This window comes from Schistocerca nitens, chromosome 1 (assembly GCF_023898315.1).
Source record: "Schistocerca nitens isolate TAMUIC-IGC-003100 chromosome 1, iqSchNite1.1, whole genome shotgun sequence".
NCBI lineage: Eukaryota > Metazoa > Arthropoda > Insecta > Orthoptera > Acrididae > Schistocerca > Schistocerca nitens.
The window spans coordinates 921,782,339-921,809,170 of NC_064614.1; the positions used below are offsets into that span (position 1 = coordinate 921,782,339).

The following is a 26,832-nucleotide window of genomic DNA, read 5'->3' on the forward strand; positions in this document are numbered from 1 at the left end:
AGAAGTTCTGAGAGAAGGGGGAATAGGGTATTTTAAAGGGAGACCAAGGCTTGACTTCATTACACAGATTCAAATAAATGTAGGTTAAACAGTAGCTATGCACAGAAGAGGAGGTTTGCACAGGATAGACTACCAGGCAGAGCTACATCAAACCAGGCTATAGATGATAACAACAACAACAAAAAATCTGTTTACCTTCTGTATCCATCAAATACAACACCAGCTGCTTGACTTTCATTATGATTTATCACCAGGTTCATGAAAAGACTTTTAAATTTGATCACTAGTCAACAGCACTTAAAAAATTAACTCTCTGCGAAAATACTTTTCACAAATGACTTTCATTTATCAATAATGATTACCTCCAAATTACTTCTGCTCTCCATAAGCTCTCAAATAACACTTCCTTCTGCTCTCCATATGCTCTCAAATAAAATTTCCTCAGACCATCCGTTCTAAAATGTAGAAACTGCCAGTAGGGGGCCTTCAACAAGGCCTCAACAACTGCCTGCTCTGTCCTCATTAAACGTCTGTGTGTGTGTGTGTGTGTGTGTGTGTGTGTGTGTGAGAGAGAGAGAGAGAGAGAGAGAGAGAGAGAGACATATCCCTTGTATTAAGATAACAGATTCTACTCTCATGAGCTAAAACATTATGACTACTGCCCACCGCTGGAACTGAATGCTGCCTGATGGCAATGCAGGCACCTAATACAACAAGGAAAGTATATAAGAGGAGATCAATCTTAAGATAGTTCTAATCCCCAAACCTGATGAAGGTCTTTCCAAGTTTCCCGTGATCATCAGGTAAAATTCCACAACTGGAAATCCCGTCCCAAAATTTTGCAATACTTGGTTGAAATGGATGAAGCCCTACAACAGCCCACCTTGCTCCCATGAGTTTGGAATTAAGAAATAAGTAAAGAACTAAATTACAGACAAATAAAAAATTAGTTCTAGCAAGGATATAAGATGCGAGGAAAAACCACCAATGTAAGAGACTTTGACAAGGAGAAGATTGTTATACCTCGGCACCTGGGAACAAGCATCCCACAAAGGGCAAAGCTAGTCAGCTGCTAACATGCTACTGTTATGAGCATCTATGGAAAATGGTTGAAGGACAGTGAAACCAGAAATAGGTTCCAAGGCACTGGATGTCCATGCCTCATGACAGAATGTGGAGATTAGCGATTTGCCTTATCTGTAAGGCAAGATAGGTGGCACACACTGCTGAACAAGGAACTCTACAGCAGATGATCCCTACCTGATACACAGTCAATTACATTTGCAGTGAGTGTGGGATCATCATGATTGGAGAGTAGATCAATGGAAACATGTCACCTGCTCAGAAGAATTATAGTTCTTGTTACACTGGATCGATGGTAGAGACCAGATACACCATTATTCATGTAAATGGCCGCATGAAACATATACCATGCCACAGATGCAGACCAGTGGGAGCAGTACTACGCTGCAGGGGCCATTCACCTGGGCTTCCAAGAGTCATGTGGTAATAATTGGAGGCACCATGACAGCTGTGAACTATGTCAAAATTGTGGACCAACCGCATCCCTTCACACTTGATGTCTTCTCTGATGGAAATGGCACCGTCCAGCAGATAACTGTCCTTGTCACAAAGCCAGATTCATTTTACAGTGGTTTGTGCAGCATAACAGTAATCTCACAACATGTTGGTCACCAAATTCACCCGATCTGAAGCCTATGGAGCACAGCTGGGATGCTATTAGGCATCAGCTCCACACCCACAAATTATCAGCCCATAACAGGTCAATGGAGGCATCCGATCTCACCCGTTGGCTTTGACCTGTGACGTAAGGCGGCTGTTATGTGTGACTTCATGATGGCGCGGAGTTCAGTTTTTGAGAGTGTTGTGTTTGTAGATGTCGTCTTATTGCAGCTGGTAGTGTCCTCTGGTGGTGTGTGTATTGGGTTCATCTGGGTATCGCTGCTTGAACTGGACACTTATCAGTCGTGACTGTTATAGAAGAACATAAATTGGTTTCAGTGAGTTAAGAATTAAGTTTCTGTTGTGTTTATGTTATTGCAGTGTCATTTGCTGTTTGTCACGTGGTAAGTCATTTAATTTAATTTGTGGTTGCTTTTGTTAGGTACGGATATGACATCTAAGGACAATAGTGTGTGTCTGTAAGCTGAAATGGAGGATGATATGTTGTCCCTCATTAAGTTCCTGCAACTATTTGGGCTTCTCGTGAAATGCGGCATGTGCAAGTAGAATATGCGGTTAGCCAGAGTTCTGGTGTCTCAGACCAGGGACTGCTACATGAGGCGGTGCCGAAGGGATAACCTTTGGTGCTCCATAAGGCGTGGTACCTGGTTCGAGAGATCTAGGTTGGGCAGAGAGAGAGAGAGAGAGAGAGAGAGAGAGAGAGAGAGAGAGAGAGAGAGTTTCGATGACTTATTATTTTTGTTATAGATCCCCCCAAAGTTTTTGGGTGCATGAGACTTGTGTGAGCAAGAGGACGGTTTTAGGTTGGTTTTCATGTTTAGGGAAGTCTGTTCTGAATATATTAAGTACAGGGGTAAGCTGGGTGGGCCTGAGGGGCTGGCTGAGGTTGCCACGTTGCAGTTTGGTAAGAGGAAATATGAGAGGGATAAGTCTCCGGTTGGTTTATGGATGTGGGGGGCTGTTGTTTCTGGGGGGGGGGGGTGTTCAGAATGTGTTTTTAGGGTTTTGGAGGGGGGTACGAGAAGGGAATTGGTGGGGTTAATTTGAAACATAGTCTTCCTGTATTCAGAACCAGAATTATACCAATGTGCCACTTTGCTTGGCGCATGCATTTAAGCCACTGAATGTATACTCAATGAGATGTGAACAAAATGAAGAATAGCATAAGTGTTTTAATCTGTGAATCACATACAACACTATTACATAATGAATCACATATGCCTAGAAGTCAACACACAGTCCTCTTCCTTGTAATAACCGCAACAATGCACAACCACTGATGTTCACCCCCATCATCTCTTTTTACATTAGTTCATATCTTTAACCAAGTGATTGCCTTTCTGTTTTGGTAAAATATGTTGAGAGAATTTAATGTGGTGCATTATTCAATTACATTGGAAATCTCTGTGGAACATTAAAACGGATAGAAAGCCATGAATTTACCCACAAATAACATCAAGTATGCCTCACTCAACAATGTGAAAGATTAGTAGATCCACGACCAATGTTAATGTCCAAGCACACAACAGCTGCTAATACTTAAGACGACGAATAGAAAACAGTGTCCTCAACTGCAGTCACAAGTATGTCCTGTCATCTAGGTGTATATACTCTTAATGAGAAGTATAAAGTATTGTATTTTACTAACAGACATGATGGTATTTATTTATGGCAGTACAGAGTTCAAAGTAGATGACACACACATTTGAAATGCTTCAAAAAACAGAGGAAGAATTTTAATAACAATAATGTGAGGAACGCATTACTGCCTACAGTGCTGCAGATATTCTGGACATATTAATTACTGAAAAAAAAGAGTATCTGTTGATATCTAGTTTTAGCAGGTAGCCTATTACAAAGTATGTGAAGGTTGTGCAAGACAGGAGGAAGGCTAGTGACTTCAGGGTTCATTCTGACAAAAGTGTTATGAAGCTTTCACAAACTGTGAATTACAAGATCATGAAAGAAAATTGTTCTTCACTTCCAGAAGCACTATTTCAAAAAGCACTCTAAGACGTTTTGCTGATCCACAACACAATGGTGATCTGACCCATGAAACTTTCAATTGGAAATTGGGGTCGACAGAAGCGTCCGATCCCACGCGTCGGCTTTGACCCGTGACGTAAGGGTGTTGTCGTGTGTGACGTCATGACGGCGCGGAGTTTGGTTTGAGTGTGGCTGTCTCCAGTTCTGTTTTAAATTATTTTATTTACTTTTCTGATCTGTTCGTTCTATCTCGTGAGATTTTTTTAAAAAAATTTAAAAACACTTATTACTTATTTTAATTATCTGTTTCCTCCAATTTCTGTTTTAGTTTATTATATTTATCTTTCTGATCTGTTCGTTCTATCGCGTGAGATTTTTTTTTAAAAGACAAAAAACACTAATCAGCTACTGAAGCATCTTTATCTTCTATGGGTTGCAGGGGTTACGACCCCTGGGGAGGTGGGTGGGTATTCATGCATGGCTGACTTCACTTACACGTTGTAGCTACGCAAGGCGTCTATATTTGTTTATATTTAGTTTGCCCCCCACCCAAAACACCCCATTTCCCGCGCTTGTCCCGTTAGTGTCATTAGGCTTCTTGTGGAAAGTGTGTGTGTTTGTTTTTGTTTCCGCCATATTTGTGACGTCATGGGTCAAAGCAGACGGGCGGGATCGGACGCTTCCGTATTTCCGGAAATTGAAAGGCGTTAGAAAGAGAATCAAGCTAATTGTCTGATATGATTTAGAACACTGAGGGTGGAACATTTCTTATTCCATGTTGTTGTTCTTGTTGTGGTGCTGGTGGCCTTCAGTCCAAAGACTGGTTTGATGTAACTCTCCATGTTAGTCTGTTCTGAGTAAGCTGTAACAGTATTCATCCCCTGGTTTACCTCTACAATTTATATACACCCTTTCCCCCCCCCCCCCTATAAACTTCCCTCAGATAACAAATTGACAGTTCATTTATACCTCAAAGTATCATATCAACTGGATCCCTTCTTTCAGTCTAGTTGTGCCACTAATTTCTTTTCTCCTAAATTTGGTTCAGTAATTTCTCATTATTATTCAGTCTACTCACTCAATCTCCAGTATTCTTCTACAATACCTCATTTAATAAGCTTGTTTTCTATTTGTCTGAACTGCTAATCATCCATATTTTACTTCCTAACAAAGTTACACAATAGACAAATACATTCTGCAAAGACTTCCTTACTTTAAAATTTATATTCGATGTTAATGAATTCTTCTTTATTAGAAATGCTTCTCTTGCTAGAGAAAATCTGCATTTTACTTCGTCTCTATTTCGGCTATCGTCAGTTATTTTGATGCCCAAATAGCAAAATTCACTTATTACTTTCAATGTCATTTCCTAATTAATTTCCTACGAATCGCCTGATGCAACTGAAAGACTACATAGGCTACCATTAGGCCTACCCTTGATTTACTTTCGTTGATGCTCATCTTACAACTCTATCGGTTCCGATCAACTGCTCCTCCAGATCTTTTGCTGTTCCTGACAGAATTACAAAGTCATCGGCAAACCTCAAGGCTCGTTAATGTCTTTCAATGTAGAACTTAAATTCCTTCAAATCCTTATTCCATATTGAACGTAATTCAGGAAATGTCATACTCTGCTATTTTGTGAAGCAATTGCTACGTGTAAGAGCTCGTATTTTAGGCAAGGGTAATTCAATAAGTGTTTTGTAGCAGCTCGCACTTACTTTTGGGTGATTTGTGACCATACAATTTTCACAGACATTTACTCGGTGTTCGAAACAAAATTGATTCGTTACTCTTCGTTTTGGACATTTGCAGAGACCCATAACTATTAAGGCACTTCAAATGCAATGTAACTCACTATAATACACATGAACACGCGTTACAAACGGAGCAACATCATACAAACATCCATCACTCAACAACTTCACTACCGTACCGGGCCACGTCCATACAACAAACACCTGACAAACCCTTCCCAGACTTTGAGCAGCAAAGACAAACCTACGTATAACACTGGAACAAAGAAAAAGCAAGACAGATACTTCTACTGTTTAGTGCTAACGTATCGACAAACGTAAGTCGACGATGTGGAACTTCGTGAAATGGTACGTGTCGAAACAAAACGAAAGTACAGAGGACGTAGGTGAAGCAAGAAAAGTAATAATTTGATCTTGATCAATTACTTTCTACATTCAATACTGCACTTTATAGACTGTGTGTAGAGAAAGTATGTTTAGCTTTCCGTAGTCCCTGTACCCCCAGCCGGCTCTTTCAAGGTACAGAATGGGATCACTAGGTACTGTAAATGAACAGCATCAGTGGTGGAAGGAAAATAGGTATAGCAGACAGCGGGAGAAGAATGCCTGTGAGGCCAGAGATGAGGAGCGGGAAAGCTGTTTTCCTTACTTTCTACCGAGCAAGGTGGCGCGGTGATTAGCACACTGGACTCGCGTTCGGGAGGACGACGGTTCAATCCCGCCTTCGACCATCCTAATTTAGGTTTTCCGCGATTTCCCTAAATCACTCCAGGCAAATGCCGGGATGGTTCCTTTGAAAGGGCACGGCCGACTTCCTTTCCCGTCCTTCCCTAATCCGATGAGAACGATGACCTCGGTGCCTGGTCTCCTCCCCCAAAAACAACCCAACCAAGCTTACTTTCTGCCTCACAGCTACCAGTGGCCCGTGCTATTGTCTGTCCGAAAAATATTGCCTTAGTCCTTACTTAGTTTTTCTGTGTTGGATTTCCTTATTCATCGTTGATGCTCTCGGATTTTATTTTATTGAAGGGCTGTATTTACTAGTTTTTTAAATCTATGTTGTTTCCGGCTTTGTTTCGTTGTTGGTTTGCTTTGGCAAAGAACAGTACTTAATTCAGAGACTATTTCTTGTGCCTCTGCGATCTATTAAGACCGCAAGAAAGAGAAGACAGTTCATAGCGATGGAAGCCTATGGAGATAATAAAAATTAGTCCAAAAGCTAATGAAATGAAATGAAGCACTGACTAAAAATAGTATAATTTCACCTGAAATAACAAAATCCTAGGATTTTTATCTGTCACTTATCACTACTTTCACCTCTGGCAATGTCTGTTGATGTGAAAATCTTAGAGACTTACAGTGGTTTGCAAGGTATGTTAAACTGTAGGTCCGCCTATAACTGGCTGGGTAAGTAAGTTTAAAGCTCAGAGAAGGGTAATGCATACCACCTCAAACATGAGGGTGTGTAGTAAAGCACTATGCTGTTCAAAATAGTCTTCAAGTTGATGCCTGCTTTGCTTTACTTACGGATTTAGAAATAAGATGATGTGTATTTTTCATAGAAATGACAATTAGACGTTTTAATTAGCATATATTTGACGAATTTTATATTCAAAAACAGTTCTGAATACTACCGACTTTTTCTTTACATATTCAAAGAAATGCTCATCGAAAAGGCACCTTTGTTTAAAAATTTGAATCCACAGGGAATAGATACTAGGCTTCTCAGATGGCATTTGAGCACTCTGCCAGAGAACCACACTGTTTGTCAGAAAACGTATCTTATTCTAGCCTATTAAAGATGGACAGTAAACTTCAGTGTCAACACTCTCAAGAATTCTTCAGGGTTGCATTGAACTGCTTTGGGAAACTGAAATTTGAGTTTTGAGCTTCATGTACCATAAATAAGTAAGAAATTACAAAAATCCAATTGCCGGCCGGTGTGGCCGTGCGGTCTAGGCGCTTCAGTCTGGAACCGCGTGACCACTCCGGTCGCAGGTTCGAATCCTGCCTCGGGCATGGATGTGTATGATGTCCTTAGGTTAGTTAGGTTTAAGTAGTTCTAAGTTCTAGGGGACTAATGACCACAGATGTTAAGTCCCATAGTGCTCAGAGCCATTTGAACCAAAAATCCAATTGTTGTGTCGCTTCCTTGTGAGTCAATGCTCTTCATAGTAATAATGAGAAGTAACGAGTTTCCATGATCTGCTGATACATTAGGAAGTCTATACATTATTTTGGGATTCTGGATTCAAGTGGAAGGAATGTGGAAACAAAAGGAAAATTTTGACTGAGTCTATTTTATTTTTTTTTTGTTTAATTCGTTAGCACCAACATAGAAATTCTTGTAAATATGCCTGTAAATAGTCACATTCCCATTAAAAAATAAACAGCCAAGAAAACCCCAAGTTTGATGATGTTTCATGGTATAAAACGAGGCATTTATCGGTAATCAGTGCTGACCATGTGATTCTTGTGATTCTCCATTTCTCCCAGTTTACTAGATAATCAAACAATTCACAGGTGTATTGTCGGTTTACAGTGTCCAGTAGACACAAACTTTCGGCACTCACACATGTCACCATCGTCGGGTTATATACTGAAATATTGTACCCGCTGCACACTATGAATTGACAGTACCTGCATTCTTAGTCCAGTAGAGTGTGCCATGTCTCCAGTAGTAAGCGGGATAATGTAGTTTCTATACACTGTATACTCTCTCAGCGAGCCTTGCTGGGCCATTTCAGGTTTAACCATGTACATATTGAAGTATTGCAGCATGGGCATTGTCTGCCAAATGAGCATACACCGTAGAAACTCGTCATTTCAACGTTCAGGCACTAGTAACACACAAAATACTGAAGATTTGCCTCATACTGTTCGCCCAAGGACAGCAAAAACAATACGTCAACAACCAGTGACCGATATCTGCAAATTTAGGTTCATAGGTACCCCAAGGAACTACATAACTATTCATTGCCACTTTAGAGGCAACTAGAATGGCTACGCCGATTCAGACAACACAGAAAAGTCTACAGATAATCAGTATGGCTTTTAATCGTCCCTTAGCTCTAACAGGACACACCTTCCAAATTCTGTGGTGGGCAAAGAAGGTGAATCATAGAACACCTGAAATGGAAGCTGGATCAACGCTATTGGATTCTCTCCACTGAGATTGGCTATATTCGTCTGATGCCTGATGATCATCATAGAAGAGTCTGGAGGCCGCCAGGTACCAATGAATGTCTCAGGTATTTGGTCCCATGGGTTCAACAAGAAAGTGAGCCTGTCATGTTCTGTTTAGTGTCATCCACAGACATATGTCAGACACCTCTCATCACTACCAAGGACATTAGAAGGTCGTACTGTGCTACAATATGATATTCCAACCCATCATTCATTCATACAGTCAACATTGCAATGGTGGGTCGACCCATCAAATTGATAATCCGCCAGTATGCCCCAAACCCCTCCCCAAACATCCATTGTAGCACCATCTTGCACGTAGCAGGAATCAACTGAATGGAATGGCATACAGTAAATGCTCACAGGACCTGATTGAATATTCTTGAGTTCAGATATAATCTTCTCCGTTTATAAGCCGCATCACTCTTAATAAAGTACTTGAGGTTTCGACACTGCCTCTGCCATCATCATGAGGAGTAAAAATCATTGACTTCTGGGGCTGTGACGGTGTTCTCGTTACATAGGCACGATAGCAGCGCCTGAAACCTTCGAGAGAAGCAGAACTGGTTTAAGGTTCAAGCGACACATGTGGCCAGTTGGGGCACCAAACTGAGAGGCGTGTCAAAAGTGCACAAGTGCAAAATTTGTGTACCGGATGTGACATAGTGAGCAGTGTATGGGTAATGTGGTGGGTGCCCGATGATATATCACGAAATCAAAATCCCTTTAATATACTGACAGTTTTGAAGTAATATGAAAAACAGTAACTTCATATTCCACACTACAATGCTGCTGGAATACTTTGCGTTTCCACAAATGCTGTCTTCATTTAACTGAAACCGGTATTAAAAGGAATAGCTGAAGCCTGTATTTAGATTCCTTTCATAAGAGTTAAGAACATTTCTACCGCTTTAGTACTGATTCACTTACACAGATGAAGAAAAAGTAATTTTATTTTGACATAGCACTCTCTAATCACGTACACATGCAAACGAGTCGAGACCTGCACTGTCGAATAAATTTCACTAAATGAGAATATGTTGCTATCGCTTTAGTTGATGAAGTTGCTGGGAATATAGTAGGAGAAGCTACATGAGACCAGTAAGTTAAATGGCATTTAACGTGTCTGATAATTACACCTGTACTGTTTGTCCACAGGCTAGTTGTACAGAACAACCTATCACAATGCTTACGTGCGACACATCTTCCTAAAGACGGAAACAGAATTTCGAAAACCGTTTTTCGCTGTCGTTTTTACATGTCGCCTGGAAACGCTGCTATAGTTCATGATTTAGTCAGCACGATCGCTATTTCTCTTTAATTAGAAGAGGTCTGAACAGCTTCAGTCTAATAATTCTACTTATCCTTCACTGTACAGAAGGCCACTCCTTCCATATTAGCCGAAAATTTTTAAAAACAAGACGAAACTTGACAGCTTAAGCACGTTTCAAAACCGGTCGATTTTACATGGGAGCGAAAACCGATTGTGGAATTGGAAAACCGGCAACCATAAGCGTTAAGCGGATTTCCAGAATCGATTTTGAAGTGCTTACATGACCACCCAGAATTGGGAAATCGGTTTACGAAATCCGGTTCTTTGAGCCCCATGTAAACGGGGTGTATGCTAGTTAGCTGTTCGAGCTGTGGTGGGGGTTTACCTGTACAAGTTTTCGATATATATGGAAGCACGTTTACGATGCGACGTTGTGATGTGTCTTCGTATTGATGAAGCTCACTGTATTGTTGTTGTTTATGTTATGTTTTGAGCGCGGGAGAATGAGGTGCAGTGCATGGGTAATGGGATGATAATGCATGACAGCTGACACTGTATCAACGTTTTGTAATAGTGACACCGAAATGTTTGAAATTACGTGCAGTACTACTCTCTTTACTGTTGGGACCTTTCCCATGGTTTTCGTCTTGGAGGAAAATGATGAAAACAAAATTATCGCCCAAATGATCCAGGTGATATGACATGTCACATTTGTAGTGAAACCGCATAGGCCGTAAGATGATATTTATTTGCAATTTGATGATTGCCATACACTGAACATTTGCACTGTCCGTTTGGAATCCAGCTATAGTGTTAAAATATTTTCTTGCATACATCTAACTTCACCAAATATAAATACTGTAGTACGTAGTATAACAAATTATGTTACATACTTAAGTTTACCGTCTGTGATACAACGTATATTATGTAGAGACCACGTTCTTACTAAATATAGATGTTAACATGATGTCTGCTATCATAAATGTAAGGATCAAAAGTTTATGATAATCAAGCTTAGGCTGCCACGTTTTGAGACATATCCGCATGGTGTAAGGATGAAGCGATAGTTAACTACAGTATCTCCCTATTTCAATTATGGAGGCACTGAGTGGTAGATGAGCACATAAACAAGTGATGGATCATGGTATTCCAGTTTATGAACTTTTTTTCTAATTCAGGTATGCAACATGTGTGTCTCTGTGCTCAGATGAACTAATGTTCGCAATCTGTGTTACGGATCTAATTTATGAGCTTATTCACCACTCACTGTCTCCATAGTTTGGAAGATGGCTACCTTTACTCATTTCATTATCTTTATTTTGTCCAGAAATTTGTAGTATTGTAACCTAAAAAAAGTTCATGTGGTAGAGAGCTGCCCATCCTCTCACTGTAGTACACAAAAAAATGTGGTATGTTTATTAAGAGACAGTACCTGTTACTCAGTAGCTACAAAATTAAGTGCCAAAGGTCTGAAAATTACAGTCAAAACAATTTTGATGATCAGAAGATCAATTCTGGAAGTTGTGAAGCACTACCATAAACAAATCCTATCTCAGGGCTTCTCATAAAATTTAAACACTGTTCAGTCATATTTTGAGGCTGTCAGTGGTTTCAAAAATTGGTGTTAAAAGAAAGTTAAATTAGTCTTCCAAATGTTCCTGCTTCTTTTTATTTGTTTATTTATTTGTTTATATGACCATTGAACATTTCGACAACAGTGTGATACAAGCTAGGAAATACATTATAGAAGATGTAATTGCTTATAAATTATGTAAAGAAAATTATAGTTGTACAAAGAAAAATATTTGCATATACAGGTTGTTTCACAATTTCTACCACAGGCTTCTAGTGATTGAGTTTTGATAAGTGACCTATGTCCAGAAATAAAATAAGTTTGATGACAAGATCACTTTCAAATTGCCATCTTCATGGTGGAGACCTGTGTGCTTTACAGCAGCTGATCCACCTGGTGACCACGCTGTTCATGTTGCTAGATGTATCGGTGATGCGTGTTTACATAACCATGGTCCACAAACTCTGTTGTGTGCCAAATAATTTCTATTCCTGCCAGAACTTGTGAAAGGAGATCAAATTCCAACTATACAGGAGTCTTATACACAACTCTTCATACTGCCCCATAAGAAAAAATTGAGAGAGTTAAATTTGACAATCATGATGGACAGGGAGTTTGTCCAGCTCAAGCTATCCATCTTTCACTGTACATTTACTTCAGATGTTCAAGAATGCCAGGTGCAAAATGTGCACATGTGTCCTCATGTTGGAACATCATTTGCTGATGGAGTGATGATGGCAAATCTTCCAATAACTCCACCAGTACCTTCAATAGGAATGTCAGATATAAGGGACCTGTTAATGCTACAGAGGAATGTACGACTCAGTAAGATGACCATCAATGATACTGGCTGATACATTGATGCTGAAACGTTACTGAAATTCACTTGAATTTGTGGCATGAGGTGTTTTGTCATCCTGAGTGTGGCTGTTTCAACAATTGTCAGTCTCCTTGGTGACATGAGCTTTATCTGTAAAAAAGAATGTAGAATGGAAACTCAGGAATGATGCAGAAACTGCTAACAGAAATCGACTCATAGCAGAAAATCTGCCAGTCAATGCATTCATGTTATGTCAATGGTAAGGGTGAATTCGATGCATGTGCAGAAAATGCCAGATACTCATGGGGGGCACATCAATTGCATGGGCAATGTTTCAGGTGCTCGTTGTCAGATTCTTGTCTATGTGATGGACGTCTTATTTAAATTTGAGAGCACAGCTTATCAGTGGAGCACCACAGTCAACCCCCCCCCTCCCTCCCCCAGTTGCGAATGTAACAGTTTCTCACAGCTGTTGTTGTACTCAGATGCAAATGGTATGTGATGGACTCAGACAATCAAGAAAACATCATTTATACATTATGTTCAGCTTCACCATAAATTATGAACATCTCTGTGTGCTCTTCAAATGTGCACACTGCCATTGTGTGTTGTCTCGGTTGTCCTTATGGCTTAAAGACAGAATGACAAGTGAGCAAAATGCTGAAGTAGTGATTTTAAACAGAGGGCACATTGCATCAGGGGACTGACACTGTTACTCTCTTCTCAGTTTGTGTGCATGCCATGAAGCGGTATTTGAGAGTGATCCGATCTTCAAACATATTTTATATTCAGATGATACATCTCTGAACATGGGTTCCTTATCAAGATTTGATCTACTAAGTCCCCTCTATAGTTATATTTAGATTAAAGTTCAGTCTTGATCACGTTATGTCTGTTTTAATGAGTAACCGGTTTCGGTTTTTTCTATAAAACCATCTTCAGACCCATTGGCTCCTTTGGGCTGGTAGGTGGAGCTCCCCTTGCTGCTGTGCAGTCAACTGACTGATCAGTTGACTGCACAGCAGCAAGGGGAGCTCCACCTACCAGCCCAAAGGAGCCAATGGGTCTGAAGATGGTTTTATAGAAAAAACCGAAACCGGTTACTCATTAAAACAGACATAACGTGATCAAGACTGAACTTTAATCTAAATATAACAATTAATTGATCACTGTATTCCAGAAATGTTTACCAAAATTGCCCCTCTATAGTCCCTAGAAGCCTGTAGTAGAAATTGTGAAATACCACATGTATGAAAAACCACATGCTACAGGTGTGTGGAAACGAAGTCTTGTCAAAGAAACCATGCCAGCATTTGCCTCAACGATTAGGAAAACAATGGAAAGACATAATCTGGATGGTTGGACAGAGATGTAAAAACTACTGACAGGAACCACTGTTCACTACCAGCCACTATTTCATGAAAACCTGCTGCCCACACCAATGTGTATTACATTTGATGTGGTAATATCAGTGGCAATAGTAGGAAGCCCCTCATCACAGCTAACAACAAAATGGAACTTATCACAGCACCACTTGATGTCATATTTGAACTACCTTTCTTCTCCCATTGGCAGTGATGATTGTTCTCTGAAGAAGAAGTACCTCCAGAAAAAGGAGAAGAAGAAACAAGTGCAGCTGTAATTTATTTTTGAATGTGGCAACACTTCATATCCTTTATGTTGTGGGGAAGCTTATTCTAAAAAATAAATATAAAATAATAATATTCTTGCACTTGTTGGGTACTTATTTTCCATGTTAACATTATTCCTGTTCCTAGTCTTGTAAGCATGTATTTTTCGGCTGAAATTGGGTAAACAGTGATGCTTTAAGAAAAGAATGGCCTTATATATACTGTGTTAAAAGTAAGTTATCCATGTTTTGTGAGGTGATGGTATGGACCAAAACAAAATGAAAATGATCAGTATACACAAGTTCTAAAATGGATATCTTAAGTGGTACGAACACTTCCTCATCGTAGCTGCTGTGAAACACATCTCATCTATGGCAAGCTCTTTGCTATTACTAACAGCCTACAGAATTCAGCAAACAAATGACGACACAGCCCTCTGTTATTGTTCGTGGGTACAGCATGCAGTAAACATGTTAGTGTTGTAACTGTAAACCATATCCACAGTTGTGTGCAAGTGCAGCATATATGTTACTTCTAATGGAATCATTTTGTGTTTGACAAGCTTGTGAAGTGCTTTTACATTGTAGTTTTAACTTTGCATTTACCAGTAGCTGAAGAAGCAAAGCATCAGTACCGATTTTCAATTAATATATGGTCAAGAATTATTGCCGATAGCCAAATAGCACCCTACATATTGCTAAACAGGTTCACTGGTGCAAGGTATCTTCACTTCCTATCGAATAAGTTACCTGTCCTACTAGAGGTGGTACCATTTTAACAGTGGCTGGAGATGCAGTTAATGCATGTGGAACATGAGCCCATTTTCTCTAAAATGTCTCAGAACACCTCATACAAAAATTCAGTGGGTGATGGATTGCCTAGGGATGTCCAGTACATTGATCAGCTTGTTTCTCCAACCATAATCCCTTGAGTGTTTGTTTGTGGGGACACATGAAATCTTTGATGTATGCAAGCTCCATTACTGAGTTCAGACACTAGAGGAATGTGTTAGCAATGGCTGCCACCACCTCTGTGACCAACATGGAGTTTTCCGGAGGGTGCATGATTACTTAAAACATCTTCCAGAAGTGTGGCTTACTATGAATGTACACCATATTGAGCAACTCCTCTAGCGATGACTCAGAAGTGCAGGTCATTTATAATAGCAAACAGATTACTTTAGAAGCTATGCCATTTCACAGTAACAGAATGTGTTCTCATTTCTTTACTGCATTCTACAGGTTGTTTGTGATAGCAAAGAGCTTGCAGTAGAAGAGATGTATTTCACAGTAGTGAAGCTGATAAGGTACTCATAGCTCTTAAGGTATGCATTGGACTTTCTTCTGACTTTGGCCCATATTACTGTTTCTCAGGATATGGAACACTTTTTTTTAGCACCCTGTATCAGCAATGCTGGGATTGTTAATATCTGGGAAACTTTAAATTTGTTTCTACGAGAATTACTAGAAAATATTTTTGTGCTACATCTTGTGGCTTTCATTCGAAGCTGTAATAACCATGGTATATGCACATTTGTAGTACAACAGCAGACCAGAATGCAGTAAGCTAAATATGGGTATATGAGGCCTTAGTACATTTTTAATAAAATTTCTTCATTTATAGTACTAGGCATTTTCCTCATAATGGATAGTGTGTTACAGCCTAAGTTTTAGTAAATCTTGTCGTTGTTGTGGTCTTCAGTTTGAAGACTGATCTGATGCAGCTCTGAATGCTAATCTATCCTGAGCAAGCCTCTTAAATCTTATTTGTGTGATTTTTCCAAGTCATGTATCTGTCCTGTACCACATCCAGGAATCTGTATCTTTTGGGCTGAATTTCCAACGTTAAGTCTAAAGCTATCAGTGTGAACTACTCTGCTGGCATGTACCTGAAATTATATTGTTTTGCTTCCATTTAGAAACATATTGTTGCTATATAAATATTTATTTGCCTTTTCAGTGCTCAGAGAGAGTTGTGTTTGAAGTTCATTAATGATGTAACGGCAAGTAATAAGACAAGTATAGTCAGCATAACTCCTCCAACAACATTTAGGTCTTTTATGTAAAGGATGAAAATAAATGGTCCAGATACTGAACTCTGTTCTCTACTTAAAGGGGTGTAAGACAGGTATTGAAAACAATGTTATCGATTTTGTATTGCACAGGGTTGCAGCCAGGCGAGAATTATTTAGGGAACTGGTTTAAAAAAAATTATTTCAAATACCTCGGTCAAATCTTTGCAAGTTTTCTCCCAGAGCAACTTTGATTGTGTTTGCATGACACAAGCTGCCTGCCTTTCAGAACCAAGGCAGTTCTCTTTAGTTAAAGCTGCTGACAAGAGACACCTTGAGCCCTCTGAAACTGCTAGCAAATTCACGCCATTGGTTTTAGCCAATAGCGTGTGTGGGATACATGTCACATGTGTGGATGCTGAAGGATTCTGCAGTGCAGAAGACAGTTGCTTTGCTCTTTTGTGATCCAGACCTCAGGCAGAACAGAAGTTTTCCTTGGCTCTGCGTTCCATGACCGGCTGCCAGCATAACTTAACATGAACCGTTTCCCCTTCCGTTGCCCACTTATCATCCTAGACTGGCCTAAACCTGGTAACTTCTTCCCTCAGCACGCCCTTTGTATTCTGTACACCAAAATATATTTACTTTATTTTACATAATTTTCATTCTGTCATTTAATGGCAGCCCTAGATGCCCACTCAAAAGTCCTGACCATTCAACCTCATGTCCATTGTCGTCGTAAGCCAGATGCAGCAACCTTCTTCCCCCTTCTCTGCTGATGTACAATATTTTGTTTCAGGACACTGTAATCTTTGTTTCACAAAAAAATTTACAGGATTGGCTTACTTTTCTCTTACACCATAATGGTAAAGTTACTGCACACATGTCTCATGACGTACACAACCAAGAGCTTTAGAAAAGTCGAGAAACAAACCACAAACTTTCACTTTTTTATCTAACTCTTTGAAATGATTGATACAAAGTTAGCAGCTGCTGTCTTAGATGACATATGTTTCCTAAAACCATACTTTGCCTCACTTAGGCTGTTCTGTATGCCTATTAGCTTAACTAAACTCTTTTTTATTACTATTTCCAATATTTTTGACAAGACAGAAGTTCTAGTTATGGAATTAAACAATATAATGAAAAGGATAGTTGCTACTTACCACATAGTGAAGATTCTGAGTCACAGAAAGGCACACCAAAAATACTGTTGGAAAGTTAGCTTTTGACCAGCAAGGTCTTTGCCAAAAATAGACAACTTACACACACACACACACACACACACACACACACACACACACACACACACACCCGCGCGCGCGCGAAAATGCAACTCACACACATACGACTACAGTCTCTGGCAGCTGGAGCCAGTATGGAACTGTAATTTAAGCATTCAGGAAAAATATCTTCTTCCAGAGTTACTTTTATTAATAAAGTAAATGGTCCTAATGTGCAAAATTTACACTGAAGAGCCAAAGAAATTGGTACACCTGCCTAATATCGTATAGAGTCCCCGTGAGCATGCAGAAGTGCTACAACATGACATGGCATACACTTGACTTATGTCTGAACTAGTACTGGTGGCAACTGACACCATTAATCATGCAGGGCTGTCCACAAATCTATGAGAGTATGAGGGATGGAGATCTCTTCTGAACAGCATGTCATAAGGCACCCCAGATAAGCTCAATAATGTTCATGTCTGGGGAGTTTGGTGGTCAGCAGAATTGTTCAGACTCAGAGGAGTCTTCCTGAAGCCACTTTGTAGCAATTTTGGACTTTGGGGTGTCGCATTGTCCTGCTGGAATTGCCCAAGTCAATCGGAATGTACAATGGACATGAATGGATGCAGGTGATCAGAAAGGATGCTTACGCATGTGTCACCTCACAGAGTCATTTAGAAGTATCAGGGGTCCCATATCATTTCAACTGTACACACCCCACACCATTACAGATCCTCCTCCAGCTTGAACAGTCCCCTGCTGACATGCAGAGTCCATGGATTCATGAGGTTGTCTCCATACGTGTACACGTCCATCCGCTCGATACAAGTTGAAACGAGACTCGTCTGACCAGGCAACATGTTCCCAATCATCAACAGTCCAATGTCGGTGTTGACGGGCCCAGGTGAGGAGCAAACCTTTGTGTCGTGCAGTAATCAAGGGTACACGAATGGGTCTTTGATTCCAAAAGCCGATATCGATGATGTTTCATTAGGTGGTTCACAGGCTGACACTTGTTGGTGGCCCAGCATTGAAACCTGCAGCACTTTGTGGAAGGGTTGCACTTCTGTTACATTGAACAGTTCTCTTCAGTCATCATTGGTCCCATTCTTGCAGGATCTTTTTCTGGCCACAGTGACGTTGGAGATTTGATGTTTTACCAGATTCATGATATTCACGGTACACTTGTGAAATGGTGTTTCATGAAAATCCCCACTTCATCGCTACCTCAGAGATGCTGTGTCCCAACATTTGTGCGCAAACTGTAACACCATGCTGAAACTCACTAAATCTTGATAATCGGCCATTGTAGCAGCTGTAAGCGATCTAACAACTGTGCCGACACTTGTTGTCTTATATAGGCGTTGCCGACCGCAGCGCTGTATTCTGCCTGTTTATGTATCTCTGTGTTTGAAGACGCATGCCTATACCAGTTTCTTTGGTACTTCAGTGTATAATTTTTTAATTACATTAGAAATACCGTTGGTGCTCTTAGCTTTTGAAAGTTTTATTATTTTTACTATTTCATAGTAATCTATTGCAAACAGAAACAGATTTTCTGTTATTTCAGCAGTGTTAATTTTTAACCTATAAAACTTCTTGTTGATTTTATTTTTCTGCTGTCTATCGTACATCCTCTCTGGTGCTTCTATTTTTAGGAGAAACCCACTGTTTCCTTGCTTTCTTACTTATGGGACACATTGGTCCCATAGATGCCTCATGATATTTTAAACCAAAAATGAAAATGAATTACTTCCACTCTTAACTATAGTTTGATACAGAGTGTAATACTTTTTGCTGCTATTGGACAAATACGTGTGTTGTATCCATCTACAAAAGTCAGCTGAATTGATCTTCAGAACTGCCACATGTTACTGCAAACCTCTGTCTGTAGCATAAAAAATTCCCAGGCATATTCTAAGTTGAAATATAATAACCTGTCTGGAATGAAACTATATTTCTTAGGACATCCAGTCTAGTTTCAGAGAGCTGCAGTTTCTCTTTGGCACTTTCAGAAGTAATTAACTGGATTTCTTGTTCCGTAATATTTAATGTGGTATCCAAAATATCTAAAATTAAAAACTAAACTCCTTCTGAACAGGCCTCAGAAGACCCAACAGTACCTATGGACGACTGTGTCATCCCCACCCAATATGTGTCACTGAATGTGGTCAGTACACTGTTCTTCTGGCCATTGTCAGTTTTTCTAACTGGTGCCACTACTTCTCAGTTCAAGCAGCTCCCCAGTTGGCCTCAAAAGGGCTGAGTACACCATGCTTTCAAACAGCACTCGGCAGACCCGTACGGTCACCCATTCAGGTACTAATGAAGCCCCAGATCGCTTAACTTTGATGATCTGACGGGAACTGGTGTCACCACTTGGCAAGGCCATCGCTATCTAAAATGTCTATAAATGAAATATGTATGATTGCTACTTAGCTTGGCAGACGGACATAGCACTTATTGTCAGGAATATAGCAATTCATAAGTTTGGAGGAGAATCTTCCATGGGCTTTGAAATAATTTTGGGTGTGCCTAATGGAAAAGTGATATGAGTATAATTTCAAACAATGGAAAATCCAGGGTGGAAAGTAACGATATTGTGAAAAGGAAAGTTGCCACTCATCATATAGTGGAGATGCTGAGCCACAGATAGGCACAACAAAAAGAATGTCACTAATGTAGCATTCAGCCAGTAAGGCCGTTGTCAACATAAGGCAACACACATACAGACTCACATAGACGCAAGTGGACCACCCTGTTGCTGAGTGCGCTGCCAAACGTGACATCCTTCATTTCAATGACTGCTTCACAGCCTGTGCCATATGGATCCTTCCCACCAACACCAGCTTTTCTGAATTGCATTGGTGGGAACTTTCCGTGCTATATATCCTATGTTCCCATAACCCTCCTGGCCTCAACCTTCGTTAGTCATTGTCCTCTGCCATCCAGCCCCTTCTCTGTTCCCATTCCAGCACTACTACTCGGACCTCATTCCTCCATCACATTGAGTCTTTTTTACTTCTCTCCATTTCTGCTATCCCCCCCCCCCCCTGCCCCCTTTCTCTCCACCTCTCCGCTCCCCTCCCTAACCTCCCGACTGCACGTAGCTGCCCTACCCTATTTCCACCTCGTCCCTGCGCGTTCCCTAACAGCACGTCACTGTCCCCCACCCCTACCATGCAATGCCCCTTCCCCACCCTAGCCTGCTCCTTACCTCCACCCAGTCGTCATTCCCATTGTGCACTGGTGCTGCTGCTTGCAGTGTGGCCTCAGTTGCCTGAGACTGCAGTCATGTTTGTGTGAGTTTGTATGTGTGTGTTTGATATCTAATTTTGACAAAGGCCTTACTTGCCGAAAGCTGTATTTGTGACAGTCTATCTGCAACTCAGCATCTCCGCTATATGGTGAGTGGCAACTTTGCTTTTCAGAATATTGTTAAAAGTATAATTTCTTGTGTTACATATTAATGACTCAGCGATCATTGGCTCTTGCCAATTTTTTGTACTTGGTCCCATTCTTTGTGTGTTGTAATGTCTTCAGCCCTAGATGCACTATTTGTCTGATACAAAAGATGTCAATTAGCTCAGAATTTAAAGAAGCATAAATCTGTACATGTCATAAAATGTAAACTTGTCCTAATCTCTGTGGACAAGCATCAGCTTACATAGAAAAGATTGTCAGTTAACTCAACAAGACACATTTCATACATTGTCCAACACAGATTTAGAAGTGAAGCTCAGTAAAATGATTTCTTAGAAGTATGACATTCATGATCTTGTTTGAAAACTAAGTGATGCTGTCCTCACTTTAAATATAATCTCTATAGTCATGACACCGAAATATGAAAGCATGTTTACTATATTTATTTTTGTTTACTATAACAAAGCATCTATGATGAGGCAACTCTGTTCATTCACATAGAATATACATAGCCCAGAAAAATTTCATCTGTAGTTGTCAGTACATATACTTCATTCAAAACTGTGTTCATGGGTTCAGAATTCAAATTCTGGCACCCCTGCACATATTCTCATTCCTGAGATTAGCAGTTATTTACATTATTAGTAATAACCCATATGTTAGTATGCTTTAGCTGCCACTAGCGTGGTGCAATCACGCATTTCAGGTAGTGCATAGCTGGGCTGCTCTGCACCCCCACCAGAGGCTGTTGATCATGGTCCAGAACCTCAATCACCTGCAACCAAGAGCCAGCAGCCCCTGGCAGGCAGTTGCACTTTATATTGACTCACATCATCTCCAGCTGCAGCCTGTATGTGCGTCAACTAGTCTGTAACCATCACTAGTCTATACTCGTTCTGTATGCTGCCACCCCAGACCTAATCACTAAGAGCTCCACCTCCACTGTGGCAGATTTTGGATTTGCCAAGCTTCTGACCAATGGCCAGCACTTCATCGCATTTCAGGTAATGGGCTCAGACACTGGTATGCTTTCTTTTTGTCATGGTCTCCTTTTTAGGAACAGCTACCTTCTTTGGTGTTCTGTTCATTGGTCTCTTCAGGAACAATTTCTCTCCCTGCGTTGTTCTGTTAGTTGGCCTCCTTTTCCGGAATGGCCTACCTCTGTTCATTGTTTGTTTGTTTGCCTCCTTTTCAGGACCCACCCTCCCTCTCTTCGTCCATTGGCCTTCTTTTCAGAACTGGCTTCAGTCATTCATCACTTACTCACACATTTTATTGCCGCTCAAGTCAACTTTTTTCTTTTACTGCAGTCTGCCAGCTCCATGCTCAGGGATGTCGATTCTTCCTGTTTTCCACTTTCTCCAGTTGAAGTCGGGGGGGGGGGGGGGGGGGTGCGTCACCGTTAATGAATTCATTAGCACATAGCAGTAAACCAGCTGGGCAAAGAGGTAGCCACCGCAGTCCCAACCAGGAAATCTTGCCACAATGGGAACAGGAACAAGGACATGGTGTAGCTCTTCCATCTGGCCCATCTTGCTTCGTACAATATGAGAGAGCTGCATGTGAACACCGGAGCAGCTGTTTTGTTCCTTTGTTCTCAGACGTTTGCATAGCTGGGCCCCCTATAGTTGGTTCCCATCAAATGCCTTCTTCTAAGGTGCACTACACAGCAAATCACAGTTCTTGGTTGCCGCAATCTACTTTCAGCACAATGCCCTATTTTTTCTCCTTTGGCTGACACCTATGCTACCTTGGAACAGAACCCTTATCACATTTTCTGAACCTTTGTTAGGCCCTTTTGGTTGGTGATTATTTGAGGTCTTCCAAATTTCCTTACGTTGTTTGTTGCCCATCTACTGCATTAGAAGTGATTATTATGGTGCTGTCGTACATTTGTCTGTTGAAGGCCTCCCTTGTACAATGTTTTTGGGCTGATCTGTTACAATTTTTGCTCCTACAATAGCATCCATTGGCACTGCAGTAGCATACCACCCAGTCTGTGCCTGCCAACATTCCTGCTGGTGTACAACCCACACTGCGATGATGCAGTTCATCCTTTGAACACATTCGGCACTGTTTCGGACGCCTCCCACCTAGATGCAGATACCTCCTGCACTGATGTGGGTGCCTTTACCCTGAAGCAGGTATGCCCTGCACCAACGTAGTCGTCTCCAGGCATCTCCTGCATTGACTTGGGTGCATCATTCCCGACTACAGATGCCTCTTACTCTATGCGGGCGCCTCCTGCACGAAAGCTGGTAGCTCACACATTGATTCAGACACTCCTGTCCCATTGCTGATTCCTGCCACATTGATGCGGGTGCCTCCCACACTGATGCAGGTGGCTCCTGCACTGACACTGGCGACTGTCATTTCCTGCCAATACCACCTACCCTCCCACAAGATACTATGGCTTCCCAGCTTATGGCACCTAGTGTTGACTCGGACATCACCCAGGCCCTGTCTCCAGGCTGCTGGGGCCATCCAACAGCATTTCATTTAGGGGGAGGAAGGAACAAGGCTGTTTTCTTTCCACTGCCTCCTTCCACTCCTGCTCAAGGGACCATGTAGCCCCAGAACTGTGTACAGCCAGGACAACTGCTTTTGACACAATTGATGTTTCACTCATCGGCATGTTGCAGAGGAACAGGTATCTGGTCACTTTCCCCCTCAAGGATGGAGGGATGTAGTTACCCATATGTTAGACCTTCGCCACCACAAATGCAACGCGCATTATGCAGTTTGAGTAGCGTGCTGTTTGGCTGCTCCGTGCCCCTGCCACAGGCCACTGAGAGTGGTGGCATCTCAGTAACCTTCAGCTGACAACCAGTGGCCCTTTGTGCGCAAATGCTTCAGCTCACAGTCTGTACATGTTAACAGTTCAGTTACTGTTACTAGTTTGTACCCGCTCTGTATGCTGTCACTCTGTGACCTAATAACTGCTATGCTGTCACTTCATTGTCTAATAACCTAAGGATTTCTTGTAACTGCGTCTTTTCATAGTGTTCAAGATACAACAGTATTAGTTCAGTTAACGTTAGTCAAAAAAACGCTTTGCTTTTATTTTAACACCTGTGTAACCATTGTACTGACAAGTCTGTCCTATTGTGCAAGCTCTAACTCCTGACATGATTTTTATTTATGTATTTATTTCCTATTATTATGTGATTTTGAGGATTTTGCTTAATAAATAATCTTGTGACAAACCAATTTCTTTTTTTATAGAAAAAAAGTCTTCATTTGTTCCTAAAAACTCATTGCAGTAGATAAACTAAACTCATTCTGTACTACGACTGAACTGAGATTCGTTGACTGACCTACCCTCATGGTCATCATTGCGTTCGATTTTATAAATTCTTGACAGTCGGCAAAATGTTTACTTTTTGTCAAGACTGATGATGTAATTACAGTTTTTGAATCTGAGTAATTTCACTAAAGGAGTCACAGCATGATTTACATGGTATTTTAAACTAAAAAAATTACAATGGCAATGTTTCATCACATTTTCCCATTTGGATGAAATTATAAGACTTGTCTTCAGTTGACATATGTAGGTAACTTGAACACCACAGTATCCACCAATTATTGGGTTGGTGCTTAAGCTCGTAGCATTTTTGTATTACATTTTGGTATTCTGGTTGCTATGGGTTTATTTATTTATTTATTTGTAGTTTACTGTTGCTATTAGAATTTACATATTGTCATTTGGATATAGTGCGTGGAGCTGTGGACACTAGAAAATAGTGTGCCAAATGGAGAATTTGGAACATTTTCAATATATTCTTTAGTTTGAGTTCAGTACATGGGCGACAGCAGCAGAGGCAGCCGGAAACATTTGCCCATGTATGAGGATGGTGCCATTGGATGTAGCATGGCAAGAAAAAAGTTTTCTCATTTTGAAGAGGATTTTTATCACATAAGTGACTTGTTTATGTTCAGGAAGACCTTCAGTGTTTGATGAAGATCATTTAAACACATTAATTCACAGTGATCCACATCGGAGCACTTGAGAACTGGCAAATGTGATGAACTGTGATCGCTCCACCATTGTGCAACATTTGCATGCAATGACGAAGGTTCAAATATCTGGTGTCTGGGTACGGCATGCTCTAACCAAAATCACAAAAATCAGTGGGTGGCCATATGTGCATCTCTGCTTGCTCATCATCAGTTGGCTCGTGAACAACACTGACCATTCCTATTCCTTTATCATTACTGGTGACGAGAAATGATTTCTTTACACTAACATAAGGAAGAAAAGGAATGGTTGACCCCAAACAAAGCAGCAACTCTCCATACAAGGATCTGCATGGAGCCACAAAAGATAATGTTATGTGTCTGGTGGAACAGTGACAGTGTGGTTTACTACGAATTGCTTCCCCGAGGTGTAACCATCACTGCTGACATTTATTGTTGACAACTGAGATGTCTTGCAGAGACAATTTTCCACTCTCTAGCAAACAATTAAGGAACTTTCTTTTTGGATGAAAATGTTCTCTGAACATGCCTCGACAAGTTCTTCGCATGAAACCCACGCAATTTCTACAACTTCAGAATCAAAAAGTTACCCCAGCGTTGACAGACTATTCTAAATAGTGAAGTAGAATATATTATTGATGACTAAAGTCCCTTTTATGTATATCTGTTGTGTTTATTAAATTTATGGAAAAGCACTATGAGTTCAGTGGTACTCACCAACTGTGTAATATCAAACATCACATAAAAAAACAACAAGAACATTTCATATTAAGTATGTATCATTATATTTCATTAACGTATACAACAAAAGAAAATATACAAGTGAACGTTGATGCAAGATTGGTAGTGTTACCTGCAGTTAACCTATAGATGATGTGACTTACCGAACGAAAGCGCTGGTAGGTCGATAGACACACAAACAAACACAAACACACACACAAAATTCAAGCTTTCACAACAAACTGTTGCCTCATCAGGAAAGAGGGGAAGGAGAGGGAAAGACGAAAGGATGTGGGTTTTAAGGGAGAGGGTAAGGAGTCATTCCAATCCCGGGAGCGGAAAGACTTACCTTAGGTAAGACACAAGTCTAGGTAAGTCTTTCCGCTCCCGGGATTGGAAAGACTCCTTACCCTCTCCCTTAAAACCCACATCCTTTTGTCTTTCCCTCTCCTTCCCCTCTTTCCTGATGAGGCAACAGTTTGTTGCTAAAGCTTGAATTTTGTGTGTGTGTTTGTGTTTGTTTGTGTGTCTATCGACCTACCAGCGCTTTCGTTCGGTAAGTCACATCATCTTTGTTTTTAGATATATTTTTCCCACGTGGAATGTTTCCCTATATATATATATATATATATATAGAGAGAGAGAGAGAGAGAGAGAGAGAGAGAGAGAGAGAGACAGACACACTGCTGGCCACCGTAAATGCAACACCAAGAAAGACAAGAGGTAGCACAACAAAATTTATTTTGTAGATAACATGTTGACCAAGTATCAAATGATTACATTTACAGACGTCTGTGACATGTGGTTCCTGCCAGAATCAGTAACCAGAGTAGCCGCCATTGTTGGAGATCACCGCTGACACACGTCTCGGCATTGAGTCAAAGAGACGTTGGATGTGTTCCTGGGGTACAGCAGCCCAAGCAGCTTCCACACGTTGCCAAAGATCATCCGGTGTGGCAGCTGGGGATGTAATCTGGGTCACTCGTTGAGCAACCATGGACCACATGTTTTTCTATCGGCGAAAGATCCGGAGAGCGAGCCGGCCAGGGAAGCAATTCAATCTGGTTATTGACGAAGAACCTTTGGACAATGCGTGCCACGTGTGGTCGCGCATTATCCTGTTGAAATATGGATGTGGCCGAGCCCTGAATGTAAGGAAGGACAACTGGCTCCAGCACCTCGGATATGTAGCGCCGGCTATTTAAAGTACCGGCAATGCGTACTAGAGGCGTGCGAGAGTAATATCCAATACCGCCCCATACCATAATACCCGGTGCAAGACCAGTGTGGCGGTGCATAATGCAGCTGTCCAGCATCCTCTCTCCACGGTGTCTCCACACTCGAATCCGACCATCGTGGTGCTGCAGACAGAAGCATGCCTCGTCAGTAAAGACAACGTCATTCCATTCTGCCGTCCACATCCGTCTGTCATCACACCATTGGTGACAGAGACATCTGTGGTTCTGCGTCAATGGTAGACGAAGCAATGGACGTCTTGCGGACAGACCACTCTGCTGTAAACGGCGTCGAATGGTACGCGC

The 26,832-nt window shown here is 41.0% G+C and overlaps 2 protein-coding genes across 6 annotated transcripts in view; one reads left to right on the forward strand and one right to left on the reverse strand.

Moving 5' to 3' along the window:
• Nucleotides 1-5,659, reverse strand: part of LOC126192456 (zinc finger protein-like 1) — a 39,208-nt gene extending 33,549 nt beyond the window's left edge. The window contains exon 1 of the mRNA XM_049932604.1: nucleotides 5,412-5,659. Coding sequence (XP_049788561.1) covers nucleotides 5,412-5,513 — 102 coding nt within the window. The 5' untranslated portion in view covers nucleotides 5,514-5,659. The remainder of the gene's footprint in view (nucleotides 1-5,411) is intronic.
• A 4,606-nt stretch (nucleotides 5,660-10,265) lies between these two features.
• Nucleotides 10,266-26,832, forward strand: part of LOC126192472 (telomeric repeat-binding factor 2-interacting protein 1-like) — a 204,528-nt gene continuing 187,961 nt past the window's right edge. For 2 of the 5 annotated variants that reach the window (XM_049932606.1, XM_049932609.1), the window contains exon 1: nucleotides 10,266-10,598. In XM_049932606.1, the coding sequence (XP_049788563.1) occupies nucleotides 10,446-10,598 (153 nt within the window). In that variant the 5' untranslated portion in view covers nucleotides 10,266-10,445. The remainder of the gene's footprint in view (nucleotides 10,599-26,832) is intronic. The other 3 variants (XM_049932608.1, XM_049932607.1, XM_049932605.1) reach the window with 2 other exon arrangements.